A 15,668-nucleotide genomic window follows, 5' to 3' on the forward strand; every position below is an offset into this window, starting at 1 on the left:
GGTCAAATGTTCACAGCGGTGGGATAGTAGGTGTTCGTTCCCAGGTGGGCATTCAGAAAAAGGAATTTAAAAAACACTCTGGGAGTTTTAGGAGGGGCCGGCCGGGGGGGAGGGGAGGGGCGGCAGGGCGGGCGGGCAGGCAGGCAGGCAGCTTCTCATCTCTGTGACCCTGGGCAATGTTGTCCAAAATTGTGACTGGCGCAACCACTGTCACGGGGACTGGGCCACTGTGGAGCAACCACTATAGGACTGTTAGGATCGACACAGGTAATGCAGTATCTACATTTGCACTGCACTTACAGAAGTAGGACAACCATGCTCTGCATCATTCAGGGAGGTGGTGTTACTGCATCACTGTAACAGGGTGTTTACATTGGTAGGAGACAAATGCAGGGGTAGACACATGCAAAACTAGGTTGAAATTAGTCAATTTAGGTCAACCAAACTTTGTAGTTCAGACTAGGCCTGAGAAGGACCAAGTAACGATGGCCCAGGCACCATCTTCAGAAGGAGTAAGAATATTGGAAACAAATGGTTACATATAAAACAAAATTATAACATGCTTTTTAGAGACTAAATTTAACAGGTTACCCTCCTATCTGAAGAAGGATTATCCCACTCAATGCCTTCTGCAGCTTTTCAGTCAAGATAAGATGAGACCCTGTTTTCATGAAGGTAAATGCAGTACTTTTTTACTTCCTAGATGCACAATAAGGGGGTGTCTTTTTGCCTTCTGCTTTTATCCATAAAGTTCATTGTCTGTACTCAGAGACAGGATAACCTCTGGAGGCTTAAATTTTCCTGTGTGCTGCTTCTCTGTTGACCTCACATTTCCCTGCTGACCTCCTATGTAAATGGGTATATGTTGTGTTAGCTGACAATGCTTAATTAACATCCCGACAGAGACAGAGGGGAGTAAACATCTTCTGTCTGTTAGAAAACCTGTTTTTCCAGTTACAGAATCTAAGAACATATTTTCAGTATGTGCATACTGAATTCCTTACATAGTGTCTGTACATGCATTTCTCAATGATATTAATGACCAGTGCAACCCCAGTTTTCATTTAAGATCTCACATTCTTTGGCGAACCAGAATCGGGACATTCCTGTAAGCCTCTTGTCAGGTGGCATTAAGGGGTTCTTGGGTCACAGAACCTGATCAAAGGATCAACCCTCTTGCAACACCCTCTTGCTTCCAGGCTCAGCTTCTCCAACCAAGCTGAATTTTCCCCTTTTTCTAGGTGCTGCTGCCTGAGGCTTCCAGACCTCAGTGGTCCCTAGGTTTGGTCAGTTCTCACCAACAGCTTTCCTCCAAGCTCCTCACTGGCAACTCACAGTTACTACTTGCCTTCCAAACTCTGTTCCCTGCCAAGCAACTCCTCTTCCTTGCTGCTTCCTATCTCTGAATCCTCTCTGGCCGGGCTCGAACTCTCCAGGTCTCAGTCTCTGTCTCTCCTGGTCTCAGACAACTCTCGCTTGCCAGTCGCCTCCCTTTAGGGCACAAATGACCACTTTGAAGCCCAAATGGGGCCAAGTGACAAATCACAGATGCACTGGCCTCTTGCCTCGTAAAAGGCCAGTGATACCCCACTTGAAAATTAAGCAGCTAACTTTACCATCAAAGAAATCCCTTAGGGTTTTTTGTTCATGAATCATACATTTTAAGGCCAGAAGGTGCCATTATATACATCTGGTCTGAACATCCACATTCACTGCCAGAGAACTTCACACAGAAATTTCTACATCAAGCCCATATCTTGTGTATGAGAGAGAGTGTATGTTTTAGAAAAACATCCAGTCTTGATTTAAAGTGATGGAGAATCTTCCACGTACCCTGATAAATTGTTCCAATGGTTAAATACCCTCACTGTTGAAAATTATCTTATCTCTAGCCTTAATTTTTCAGCTTCCAGGCATTGGAATATCATTCTTTTGATAAAATTGGCAGAAATTACATAACATGAAACCATTAATCATAAATAAGCAAGGTTTAAAAATAAGAACCTGTTAATAAAATTATCAAAAAGTCTTAAATACTGATGGTGAAATCTAGCTCTCCTGAAGTTAATGGGAGTTTTGACTTCACTGGGGTTGGGATTTTATTCTGAGTGTATATATTAATCAGAGGGTTTGAAGAAATAATTACTAATTCCTTTCTCAAATCCAAGCAAAATATATATATATATAGTTACTAAAGACTATCAGTTTAAAGCTTTGGATAGTTTAAATTTCCAGCCAAAGAGCATATGATTTACGAACAAAAGATTTAACAGTGCAAGTACATTGAGGAATAAAAAAAATCTTCTAAAATTTCCATATCTTTCTCCTCTATACTTTATTTTTTTTTATGCAGTTGAGACCTTAATATTATAAGCTGATCAAAATAATGTTCTTTCTTTTATCATTCTTAACTGCTCATAATTTGCTAGGAAACTTAAAAGATACACAAAAACCAGTAAGAGTAGCTGGACAGTGTATTGTATAAGAATTGGGTGGTGTCCCTTGAAATAATTTCTGAGCACCACCAAAGGACTCATAGACTATTTGAAGGGCTGATACTCAGTTCCTGAACATGTAGACCTTACATGTTGTGTACATTTAGTAAACATGGTTCTCTGGAGCCCCAATGTGCCTGTCCGGTTTCTACATATTTTGTCGTTTAAAGTGCAAAAAATGGAGACAGATTAATGGGCAGAGTTGAGGTCAGACGGCTGGATGATAAATGCAGTTGATTACGTGATGCTACAATTTGTTACATGATTCTGCAACTTATCAGAGAATGTGACCACCACATATATGGTATATATTAGTCTATATGTATGTCCACTATATTCCATACACAGGTCTGTCTAGGGTTGTTGAGGTGCTGTACTAAGCTAAGAGTAGGAACTCATCATTTTGTTTCAATTGTACAATTGTAATTCTATCTCATTGATTTTAAAGGAAATAAACCTGCTAGGAGTGCTTCACTTTTCAGTGGATAACACTATCTTTAAGCACATAGCGCTAGATTCTACTTTCATGTACAAACATAAATCAGGAGTTACTTTGCCAACTTTGAGCAAAATGGATAGGTAGAAAAATATCTAGTTCTTTTTTGTGCAGGGATAATCCCAAAATGGTTGAATGATAACATCACATTTCACATGTGGCTTGGTTTCAGTGAAGTATAGCCATCCGCTAAATCTGAAAAGCGTTTTTTTAAAAGAGGGAACTGTGTTTTGTGTGTATGTATCACACCATATTTTAGGTTCTTATGTCAACACTTGGTTAAGAACAAACAAGGCATTTGGACAGTAATGTTCATTTTAGAAATGGCTTTAATACAGTATTACTGAATTTTGCTGCGAAAGGTCCACGTATGTCACTGGATGGTAACATAGGTGAGGTCTTATGGGCAGAAAGGACATTGCAGTTTAACACACACACACACACACACAGGAGAGGTTTTCTTTTTGGAACTAAGTTCATGGTTTTATATGACCTCTATTGATGCCTTGGTTAAACCCATTTTCCTAAAGAAGAGAGGATTTTTGTTTCCATTTTCACCTCCATTTTTTTTTTTTTGGTCTTAAACGAGTAAGAAGGAAATTAAGTGCAAAAATGTAAAGAAACTTAGGGGGACTGTTTTTTAAAGGTGCTAAATGTGCATGGTTGCTCCTAGTTTCCACTCTGTTACTTAGTCATAGAATCTCAGGGTTAGAAGGGACCTCAGGAGGTCATCTAGTCCAACCCCCTGCTCAAAGCAGGACCAGTCCCCAATTTTTGCCTTAGATCCCTAAATGGCCCCCACAAGGATTGAACTCACAACCCTGGGTTTAGCAGGCCAATGCTCAGACCACTGAGCTATCCCTTCCCCAAGGAGCAAAAAGTCCCTCTTGCTCCTACTGGCCCCTGTACTGCTCAGCTCCTATTGGATTCATACTTCCAGATGTGCACCATCTACTGGGGCTGACCTTGGAATCCACCTTGGGGATGTCTATACTAAAAGGTGTGATTTGAGTTAATTGATTGCTAATTAACTTGAGTTAACTAACATGTTTGCGTATGCTAGGCTGCATACTCCATAAAAGTTGATTTGCCTAGGGTAAACCGCTAAACTTTGTCTCCTGAAACAAATGTTTGTAGAGTATTCAGACTACCAGTGTAGGTAGCTAGAGTTAATTAGCATAGTTAATTCAAGTTAAATTCTCTGTGGTTCTACCTGTGGAGAGGAAAACAGACTAAGTTAATACAGTCACAGGATGTACTAACCTCTGCTGGATTTGTGTGTGGAAACATCTGGAGGAACCCAGATGGTTCCCTTCATCCCATCTCTCCACTTTGACTCCCCTCCAAATCCATAGATTTGGAACCCCACAAAGTCCCCACAGAGGGAGAGGCAAGGGCAAGCGTACAACAGAAGATGAACTCTTCTCTTCTTTGGGGGCAGATTCCTTCCTGCATGTGTGTACATGTTGGGGTGGGGTCTATATGTAGCACTCATATTAGTGGACTACTTTTGGTATAAGAGGTGGATGGAATGCCAGGGTTATATTTTCCAGGACCCTGTCCCTTTAAGAGGTGGAACTCTGCTGAAGAGGCAGAGGGACACAGCTCTGGTGAGCAGGTTGTGGTTGCAGAAGGGTTTGCTGCTCCTGGAAGACTCCCCAGGTTTTTGCAAGCTGTGTTTTGTTTTGTTTTTTTTCGGTTGGATTCAGAGAAAAAATGTAATAACATGCTCATGTTAAAACAGCCCCTGGCCTTGGAGTGTGACATATAGTTACATTTGGACAGAGAAAACTACCGTTGTGCCTCACTGAAAAACATTTGCAATGGCACAGCGGGCACAACCTATGGAATGGTAAGGTGCACTAGAGAAGTCAAAAGCCAGAGGTCTTTAAACCTGAACAAGCAGACGAAACATTCAGTACAGACACTGAAAAAGACTGAAGAGAAGGCATGACAAAGTACTTAGCACTTTGTAGTCCCTCTCCTGTAGCAGTCAAGCAGTCCAAAGAAAATAATCACCCATCACTGAAGGGAAGGAAAATACTCAGCAATATGGATATTATTCAGAGCACTAACCCTCTTACCCTCTCTTCTACCAGAGTCACAAGTGAATTAAGATCCCTAAATAGAGGAAACAATTCTGATAACACTATCTCCTCATCTGAATTTTTCTAAGTCTTGGAGTGTGGACAAACAGGATCAATGACGATACCACCAAATCATTTCACCACCCAGAATTTAAAAGAAATTATATAGGTGAAATGATAAAGGATCATTCCGTCCCCTGGCCTTCACTGTGGTGAAGTGTGTTGGGTGAATAAGTGAACAGCTTTCTGTACACTGCCAAAGTCAGGACATCTTACAAAGATATATTGCAGTAGTTTATTATTATTTGTATTCCCATAGTGCCTAGAGGCCTGAGTCATGGACCAGGACCCCAGTGGGTTTATACTAACGTTATATTAGAGAAGGTAGGAGACATTGTTAGTCAAAGGAATATGTGAGGATAGAAAATGAACGTGAGTTCTGGACATGGTTGCAGGACCTAGAGAAACAATTCATAAACTACACATGGAGATATTTCATTGTGCTCTTTATTTCGTGGTTATACCAAGCTCAGACAATCCCATCTCTCCTCACAAGTGAAGATGTGTTAGAAAACATGGGCAGGCAGAGATTTTGGAGAAAGGGAAGAGAAGGAAAGTGAACCTCTTAGCTGGAGCAATGACAACAACCTTCTAAACATGACAAGGTCTGTGTCTGAACCCAAGACATTTAGATGATGATCAGAACATTTCACTTTTAAAACATTTTAAAATTATTCTCCCACCAGGCATCTGAATGAGCACACAATTCAGCTGTATGTGAATGCCCTTAATGTGTGATCCAGGAATTGCATATCCTTGTGCACACTTGATTGTATTGACTATTTAAATGTGCAGCATATTCTATCTTTATATCATGCTCATCACCGAGTGCTTCTTTGATTGTGTTGCCTATTTTAAATGCATGTACCTATGGATAGTTGATAGCATGAACATTCATATGCACTTGACTGCATTTATTTGTGTGATGACTTTAAAAGGTGAACCTGCAAATCTTCATAAAAAATCACCTCATATACCAAAAGTTAAGACAAGCAGGACCCTGCATGCACACTGTAGTGTTATTTCCTAATCTTGAGAACCTTATTTTAAAACCATATTTTTTCAAGGAAGGGAGGATACTTGTTCTTATGCACAGCTAGTGTATGTACATTGCTAGGTTTAATGTTTTAAAACAAAGCAAATTTTGAATGATCTGATGTGCAATACAAAACCAACCAAACATTTGAAATAACTTTTTAAATATATAATTGTTTTCCATGCTTGGAAAACTCAGAAACAATTAATTTATTTTGAACTCTCCTCACAAAAATTGTTTTTGGGATGAGACAAAGCATAGGAAAATTTCGGCCCCCAATGTAATTTTTAAAACAAGCTCTGAATGAAAACAGAATTTCCATTTGTCAGAGAATCATAGGGTTAGAAGGAACCTCAAGGGTCATCTGGTCTAACCCCCTGCCAAGATGCAGGAATTGTTATGTCTAAACCGTCCACGACAGATGACTATCCAGCCTCCTTTTGAAAACCTCCAGTGAAGAAGATTCCACAACCTCTTGAGACAGTCTGTTCCATTGTCCTACTGTTCTTATAGTTAGGAAATTTTTCCTGAGATTTAATCTAAATATGACAGGTTTCAGAGTAACAGCCGTGTTAGTCTGTATTCGCAAAAAGAAAAGGAGTACTTGTGGCACCTTAGAGACTAACCAATTTATTTGAGCATGAGCTTTCGTGAGCTACAGCTCACTTCATCGGATGCATGCAAGCTCATGCTCAAATAAATTGGTTAGTCTCTAAGGTGCCACAAGTACTCCTTTTCTTTTAATCTAAATATGGTGTAGTTTGAACCCATTGCCTCTTGTCCTGTCCTCTGTGGCAAAAGAGAACAACTTTTCTCCACTATTTTTTATGGCAGTCTTTCAAGTATCTGAAGACAGCTATCTTATCCCCCCTTAATCTCCTCTTTTCCAAACTAAACATACCCAGTTCCTTCAGCCTTTGTGCATATGGCTTGCATTCCATCCCTTTGATCATCTTTGTCGCTCGCCTCTGGATTCTTTCCAGTTTCACTACATCCTCTCTATACATTGGTGACCAAAACTGGACACAGGACGCCAACGGAAGCCTAACCAGCACCAAGTAGAGCAGTACTATTACCTCCTGTGACTTGCAGTTGCTTTTTTTTCTTTTTTTGCAACAGTATCGCATTGCTGACTCATGTTGAGGTTGTGATCCACCACAACTCCCAGATCCTTCTCAGCAGTGCTGCTCCCAAGCCAGTTTTCCCCCCCATTCTGTATTTGTGCATTTGGCTTTTCTTCTCTAAGTGTAGCATCTTACATTTGTCTTTGTTGAATTTCATTTTGTTGTCTATAGCCCAGTTCTCCAGTTTATCAAGATCCCTTTGAATTTTAGCTCTGTCCTCCAAAGTATTGGCAAACCTCCCCCCAGCTTTGTGTCCTTTGCAAACTTGATCAGTATACTCTCTATACCTACATCCAGATCATTAATAAGGATGTTAAACAATACCGGACATTACACAGTTCCCAGTGGAATCCTACGTGAGACCTCCCTCCAATCTGACATCATTCTATTAATAGTTACTCCTTGTTTGGGGTTGTTTAACCAATTATGTATCCACTTAATAGTAGTTCTGCTGAGCCTGCATTTCTCCAGCTTACTTATCAGAGTGTCATGTGGGACTGTGTAAAAAGCCTTGCTGAAGTCCAGTTTTGTTACGTCCACCACATTCACCCATCCACCAAATCAGTTGTTAAAGAAGGCAATCAAGCTGGTTTGGCATGAGTAGTTCTTGGTAAATCCATGCTGGCTGCTAGTGATGACCCCTTCATTCTCCAGATATTCACAAATTGAATGTTTTATACATTGCTTTAGTAGCTTTCCAGGTATTAAAGTCAGGCTGACTGGTCTATAGGTCCCTGGCTCCTCCTTTCCCCCCAAAAGTAATCTTTCTTAAAGATGGCAGAGGTTACACTATTGCATTATTGAGTATGATTTTATTTTATTATCTTATAGTAGTGCCTAAGATCCCCAATCAGGGCTCCATTGTGTTAGGTACTATAGAAGCACATAATAAAAATACAATTCCTGCCCCAAAGAGCTTATGATCTAAGTATAAGATGACAGACAACAGACAGGGGAGCACAAGATAGCAGTAAGAAAGTTATAGTTTTATTAACCCCAAATAGTGAAAAATTATAAGTTGTGGCTTCAAAAGTTCATGAGATTTTATTAATTGAAATTGGGGGTTCTTTTACTTTTACTTTAGCTTCTGCTTTCTGAGCCTCAGGCTGTACTTGGGTCACATTTTCAGTGTTTCCTCTATGACCCTGAGGGCTAGAAACGTTGTTTTAAATGAAAGCTGAGATTTGCTTGTAATCACTTGTCTCCAGGAGCTGGGGTTTAAGTAAAACATCAAATATTGTGTGCCAACTCTGCTATTATGATAAGTTAAAAAGCAGTGGTTCCAGCAGAGGTCCCAACAGCCCTGGGTTTCAAGGGATTGTCCCACTTTGGCCTACAAACTCCTCTCTCTCCATTAAAGCAGCTTCTATCCCATAGGGTTGGCTGGGTGTGGCTTCCAAGTCAGGACACTGCAACCTGGCCCCTTGCACGTGGGGTTGCAGCGCCACTCAGGTTTGGCTCAACCCCCCTGACAGGGAGGCAGGGCAAATTTGAGTGAATGGCACAGTGACCCCATGTGCCAGAGGCCAGGTTGCAACACCTGGAGCCCAGCCAGCCCCATGGGACAGAAGCTGCTACTGCAGGGTGGGCTTGTCTGCAGCTCTGCCCCTCTTCCCCCTCGATCTCCTACCCCCCAGGGGCAGCACCTGACGTGCTTTAGCCCCTGGAGATGTCGAGAGGTATAGTAAGCTGCGCGTTTGCCTATAAGAGTAGTCAGCCTGAGGAAAACATTAAAATGTTCCTCCCACTGCCAGCTCTTGTCATGCAAGTGAGAGTATGTGTTGATTCTTTAACTCTGTAGCAGGAAGCAAGGCAGGAAGTGACATGAAGAGGTTCTGGGTAGAAGCTCAACAGAGAGAGACAGGGCAGATTAAAGAATAACCATGCTCCTTATTCTAATAATGTTCCTTGTTCAACATCAGAAGAAAGTGACTCCTTCACTGATTTTTTTTATTGTAGTCAGTCCTATATTCTCTCTAGCACACAGCTGTACTTTCTTCCTGCTGCCTTTCACAGTGCTCTCAGGACTTGTTCTTTCCCCAAACTCACTGCTGCAGCTTCCTCCTAAGTGCTTGCTAGACCTTCTCTCCCCACCATGTCCCTAGCAGCTAGCTATAGCACCAGATATGGACCTAAATACAAGGCTGCCAGGTATCACCCACTCAGCAGTCCCTTCACACATCCAGCAAGGTTGTAGGGAGACAGCTGCATTCCCCTATAATTCATCCTCCCCACCAGTGGGGCCGCTGTGTGCCAGCTTTAATGATCACACACTGCGGTGGCTGCCTACACAGGGCTTGTTTTTGTTGTATTGTATTGCACTTTATACATTTAGTCTGTTAACTTCTAAGGGCAGGGACTCAGTTATTTGTGTGGATGGAACATCCTCTGGGACCAGCACTTCTGGGAGAGAGCAGTTGTGCCTTCTCATCACTCAACACCACTGCTGGAGGCAGCTGATTAGTCAGGGAAGTCTCTAGGATATGTCTGTGTTGCAGTGTGATTGCAGCAGGTGTGATTGCAGTTGGTAGACCTGGGCTGGCTTTGACTGAGTTGGCTCGCTAACAATAGCAGTGTAGTTACAGTGGCACTGGCGGCGGCTGCCCAAGTATGTCCTGGATGGGATTGCATGCAGGGAGCTAGCCTGCATTGCCTCCTGATCTGCCTTGGCTACACGGCTATTTTTAGCGAGCTACCTCGGTCAAAGCTAGCTCAGGTAGGCCTACACATGCTGCTGTCACACCTCCCAGTTGCAGTGTAGATATGCCCTAAGGGTATGGCTTCACTGCATGCTAACCGGGGATTAAGCTATGTCAGATTAGTCAGTGTGTAGTAGCCTAACCCACCGCAGTGGGACCAAATTGTTGATATGGGCTCATGGCTGTCATGCCCCATGTCCTCACTGTGGCTAGATTTGGCTGTGAGAAGCAATACAGCTATCTTGGTGCATAGCCTGTGATTCTTGGCACCTCAACTCCCTGCATTGTTCAACGCTCACATATGCAGGTTCTTGGGGGGTAACTTGTCTGCACATTATGTGGGTTGTGGAGGAAATGGTTTACGCCTGGGAGGTTCATCTCCTGGCAGGAACCAACTAGCGTGGTGGTGTGCTGTCACTCGCCCCTTTTCTTCCAGGACCAGGACCAGCCCCAGTCAGTAGGGAGTAACTGTGCCTCACTGTTGCTCTTCTCCATTGCAGTCAGGGGATGCCTTTGTAAGCAGGGTCTGAATGAATGCTTCCCTGACCCCTAGCTGGGAGGGGGAGAGACTTTGGGTGTGTTTACGTAAATACAGTTTGCTCCTGTTCTGCTTACATATTCAGCAGAAAGAGTGGTGTCCAAGTGATCAACTTTGGCTGGTATTGAGTTACAAATCACCTTAGTACTGAATGCAGGGGTAGTGAAATATGGTTACCAATGTTGTAATTATTGTGGGAATACAGGGAAGCAGGACTGTACTTAACCTGTCCCAAATGAGGGGGGTCACTCTCAGTTGACAGAACCTCATTAAACCAGGGGGTTGAATGCCAGGGCCCTGAGAAAGTAAGGGCGTGGTAGCAAGTGTAAGTAGTCTCTGGGCCTATCTAAGGCCGTGATCAAGTGTCTTGATGTTTTTGGTCTTTTGGCCTTGAGATGAAAACCTTGCCTGTGTCTCTTAGACCTTGAAGTGAAAAAATTATCTAAGCTATATCCTGGTTAGGAGGCTGCAAACCCTTCCCAAGGGTCCTTCTTGGACTGGTTTAAGCTGTTCTTCTCTTCCCCCCCCCCCAAAGAAAGAGCTAACTAGGCTTAATTAGGAGCCTCTTTGTTATGTTAAATGCCGAATCAGAGCTGAAATCAGTTGTGGTAGGACTGTGTTTCTGCCCTGCCTACTAACAGCTAAAAATCCCTGAGAGTTGAACTCACTTGAGATGGGGCAGCCTGCAAAGAGATGAAAATTACTAAGAGACTGATGTGCAGAGGTCACAGCAGAGAGGCAGGTGGAAGCAGAAAGTGACTGACAGTCAGCTGGTGAATGAGTGGCTGGTGCAGCAGAGAGGTACGATGAGCGGCGGAGAGGCACGGCAAGAGCAGGCAGCTGGCAGGAGTGTCTGTTGAGTGGCTGACAGAGAGGGTCAGTGAGCGAGAGCCCGAGCAGCAGAGTGAATAAAGTGCTTCTTTACTCCACCCAGGGCGGGAGGTGAACTCTCCAGATGCACCTCTGAACTTTGGGTCTGCACTGATCGAGGACAGCAGCTGTGAATGGGGCGCGGAGAAGGGTCGGGCACATGAAAGGGACTTTTGGGTTGCTGGACTTAAGAACCTGAGGGGGAAAGGACACTGCCCAATCTACTTGGGGGTGGGTCTTTTACTCATGATTTATATTTATGAACAGTGTTTGCAGTGTTTTCCAAAATTAACGCTGTTACTTCCCTCCTTTTATTAAAAGTTTCTTTTCTACACTTGGACTCTGTGCTTGCGAGTGGGGAAGTATTGTCTCTCAGAGGCACCCAGGGGTGGTGTGTAAATATCCCAGGTTACCGGGTGGGGGCTCGAGCCAGTTCTGTATTGTATCAATGGAAAGGAACGCCTAGATATTGAACCCGGCCCTGGTCCTTGCTGGCTCTACCTGGCAGAAGGGTTATACCTTTAAGAGCCAGACTATCTTGTATTGGGACTAGCACAAGCCTTCCCTAAACAATAGTAGCGGCAGAACAATCCATAGCATCTCTCCTGAAGACAGGGCAAGAACAACCCACACAACAAAGTGGTTCTAATGAAAATAGGATTAAGAACATTTTAACTTATGTATATGGCACCTAGAGAGACAAGGTGGGGGAGGTAATATCTTTTATTAACCAACATCTGTTGGTGAGAGAAACAAGCTTTCAAGCAACACAGAGCTCTCTCTTCTTCAGGTCTGGGAAAGGAACTCCCAGCATCACAGCAAAATGCAGGATGAAACAGGTTGTCTCTCTCACCAAAAGAATTTGGTCCAATAAAAGATATAACCAAACACACCTTGTCTCTCTAATATCCTGGGACCTACATGGCTACAACATTGATGTACTCAGATATGGGAATAACTTAGAGGGTTATTTTTTTTACTTCATAATCATTGCAAGCTCCTATCTGGTGGGCACCTAGTTAGTAAGGGAATGGACACCTTACAAATCATAGCAAGCAACGTGGGCCAGTGGACAAGGCAATTATCTGGGAGTCAAGAATTTGGGTTCTGTTTGTGTCTCTGCCACTGACCTACTGAGTAACTTTAGGGAAGACATCCCCTTTCTGCCCTTCCCCCTCTGTAGAATGGGGTTATAGTATTTTCCTTCCTTCACAGAGTTCTTTTGAGGTCTACAGATGAAAAGGACTAAACTAGTACTGCTATAGTGAGGAAGGATGACATTGTGGACTGCAAACTGGATCTGTATTGAGTTCCCAGCTTTGCCACAAACCTTGTATAGTCAAGTTTAAACTCCTTTTCCTCACTCTCAAGGCCCTGCGCAAACCTGCCCTACCCTGCAGCTCAGACCTTGTCTCCTATTGTATTATCCAATGGTTCGTTAATGCCTCCTCTGTTTTCTTTTCCCATTCCTATCTCTGTGCACTTTCCCACACTGCCCTTCCTAGTGCACTGATTTTACCTGTTACCATCTTGCTCCTAAACCTCCTATAAATTCACTTCTTCCCTGATGCCCACCAGATAGGAGCTTGCAATTAATTATGAAGTGTGGAAAAAATAACTCCCTAATTTATTCCCACCTCTGAGTATCCCGATGTGCCCTGTCTTCTGTGCGCCTGTCATGTAGACTGTAAGGGCTTTGGGGCAGGGTCTGCCTTCAGATATGTGCATTGCGCAGCACTGAGAACTTTGTCAGCACTAAACATGTTACAAAGAAGAAGAAATGATGGAAGAATGTCACCGGTTTTCCAATCTCCTAAAATGCTGTTTATACCACATGGTGATTTGGAGGGCGGGGGGCGGGGTGTCTTTAAATTATTTAAACTAATATTGTCGCCCCCCCCCTAGCCTACCCCACTTCTGCAGAAAGGCGCTAACATGCTGTGTGTTAGGCCTGGAATCCCCCTTCTGTCCCAGGTCACTGGGAGCAGCAGTCCTGGGGTGCTCCGCACCCCTTCTTGCACAGGAAATGAACATTTGGCCCCAGTCATGTGTGTGGCAGATATACCCCCCTCTCCCCCAAGGTCACCCAGCTGCCTCCTCTCCTCGCTAGTGTTCAAGGAGAAACCAAGGGGAGGGGGAGGGGAAAGTGAAACAGAGTCCTTTGAGCCCCGGCTATTTGGGGGATTATTTTTAAACTCTCCCTTGCAGTGGAGCCTTTGATAAATTATTCATTGGACAGAAAAGGCTGCCGCTGAAGTGCTGATGTCAGGAGGAAGGAGTCTAGTGCAGCAGCCCTGGTGCTGCTGCTGCTGCTTCTGCTGCAGAGAGACACTCAGCCTGAGCGTAAGGGTGCAGCATGCTGCCTGGCTCCTACTCCTGCTCCAGCATCTTGTGCAGTAGCAGCAGCGGCAGCAGGGCCCGGGCCAAGGGTGCAGGGCCAAAAGGGGACCGCGAGGAAGAGGAGAAGGGAACGGTATGGCTCTCCTCCGAAGCAGTGGCTGCAGCGGTGGTTCTCTCTGTCTCCTGGTTCTGGCGGTGGCATGCCTACTGCAGCGTGCCCAGGTGAAGAAGCCAGTCCGATGCCCTGCCACATGCAGCTGCACCAAAGAATCCATCATTTGTGTGGGGTCTCCTGGTGTGCCGCGAATCATCCTCAGCGACATCAGCTCCTTGTAAGTTTAACCTTCCTACACCAGAGTTCTCCTGGGCAGCGGCCGGGGGCCCCTCACCCCTATTCCTTCTTTGTGGTTTGGGCTTCTTTTCTGTAAGTTGGGGTTTTAGTTTCCCTGCTGGATGCTGGCTTCTTGAGGGATGCTAAGATCCCAGTAATGTGCAGTGTAATTAGCGTATGGCAGTGTCTGTGCTTTCCATGCTGAAATATTGCACTGCCTTGCAGCTGCAAAGGAGTTTGATTTCTATATCTGAAACACCTTTTCAAATGAGAAATCTTGACTGCACCATTTCTACACCACATATGTAAGGGAAGGAAAATGCGTGCGCGTGTGTGTGTATATATATATACTTACCATGTGTAAATCTTATGGACCTGAGGAGATGGCAAGTGGCCATATTAAAGTGCTGTAGACTTAAAGAAAGATTTACTCCCTGGTAATTATCTTAGATGGCATTATTACCGTGGGGAAAAGACTACACAGACTTCAGGAACTTGAGAGTTAGTTAGATGCATTTTTAATGTGAGTAGAACTGGAAATGATGGTGTTTTTAACTTGCACCACTTTTAAATCTCATGTGCTTTTGCTGTTAATCCTGTTTAACACACGTACTAATTTTCTTTTCTCTCTCCCTCTCTCTTTTGTTCTTTCTTTATAAAAATCCAAAAATACAAGTGGGCAGACAAAACAATCCTCCCCACCCCGTGGAGAGAGGTTGGCAAGAGGCTAAAAGTGCATGGTATTAAAGATTAATGTGAGGATACGGTGAAAAGGGAACTTCCCAAGCTTAGTGGGGAGAAACAGGGACAGGAGCAGAATTAAACACCCTTTAAACATGAATATTGACCCCATTTGCTGGGATATTATAAAAAGGGGCCAGGCCAACCAATGGGGCAGATATTGGGATGCTGCTAGTGAAGGTGATGATAATGAGCCTTATTTAGTTGTTGGATTTTCCTGTTTTTTTCCTCTCAGGAGCCTGGTAAATGGAACCTTTTCTGAAATCAAGGACAGAATGTTTGCCCATCTGCCCTGCCTGCAGCTGCTGTAAGTACTGCACTTCCCAACAAAACACAGCTCTAACTAAAACTTTTGCCAATATCCCCCTAGATATAGGCACCGTGGTATCTTCAGAAAGAAGATAATGGATAAGTTAATCGCTGGGGTAACTCCATTGACTTCAGTGGTGTAACAATATGCCAGGGATGAATTTGCTTCATTGACAATATGGCGTAAAACCATTTAGGAAATTATTGCTAATTTACTAAATGAAGACAATATGTTTCTCTGCTGTTTTAAATTCTTTTTTAAGGCCCATACTAAACACACTTAGGATTGAATTCGTCTCTTGGAGTCACACGATTGATCTAACTCCAACATCATGTTCATTCTATGCTAATGAATCTGACATTAACCGTGCGGGTGGGGGGTGGTACTGATATCCGTGGTGATTTGCTCTTCTCGGGAGAGTGGACTGTCAGAGTCCAGATCATTCCAGTACATTTGAGAGGAGAATTTTGTGCTACCTGTAAGAGTTCAAAGTCTCTTAAGCAAATTGTGTTGGGTTGAATGTGGCTTAATGGAAAGTGTT

General features: G+C 43.6%; 1 protein-coding gene across 2 annotated transcripts in view; it reads left to right on the top strand.

Annotated features, from left to right (window-relative positions):
- Positions 1 to 15,668, top strand: part of LGI2 (leucine rich repeat LGI family member 2) — a 52,094-nt gene that overhangs the window by 11,954 nt on the left and 24,472 nt on the right. The window contains exons 1-2 of one of the 2 annotated variants that reach the window (XM_073342378.2): positions 13,073 to 14,077; positions 15,053 to 15,124. In XM_073342378.2, the coding sequence (XP_073198479.1) occupies positions 13,881 to 14,077; positions 15,053 to 15,124 (269 nt within the window). In that variant the 5' untranslated portion in view covers positions 13,073 to 13,880. Of the gene's footprint in view, positions 1 to 13,072; positions 14,078 to 15,052; positions 15,125 to 15,668 lie in introns of those variants that run through there. The other variant, XM_073342379.2, reaches the window with a different exon arrangement.

Source organism: Lepidochelys kempii, chromosome 4 (assembly GCF_965140285.1).
Source record: "Lepidochelys kempii isolate rLepKem1 chromosome 4, rLepKem1.hap1, whole genome shotgun sequence".
NCBI classification, from domain to species: domain Eukaryota; kingdom Metazoa; phylum Chordata; order Testudines; family Cheloniidae; genus Lepidochelys; species Lepidochelys kempii.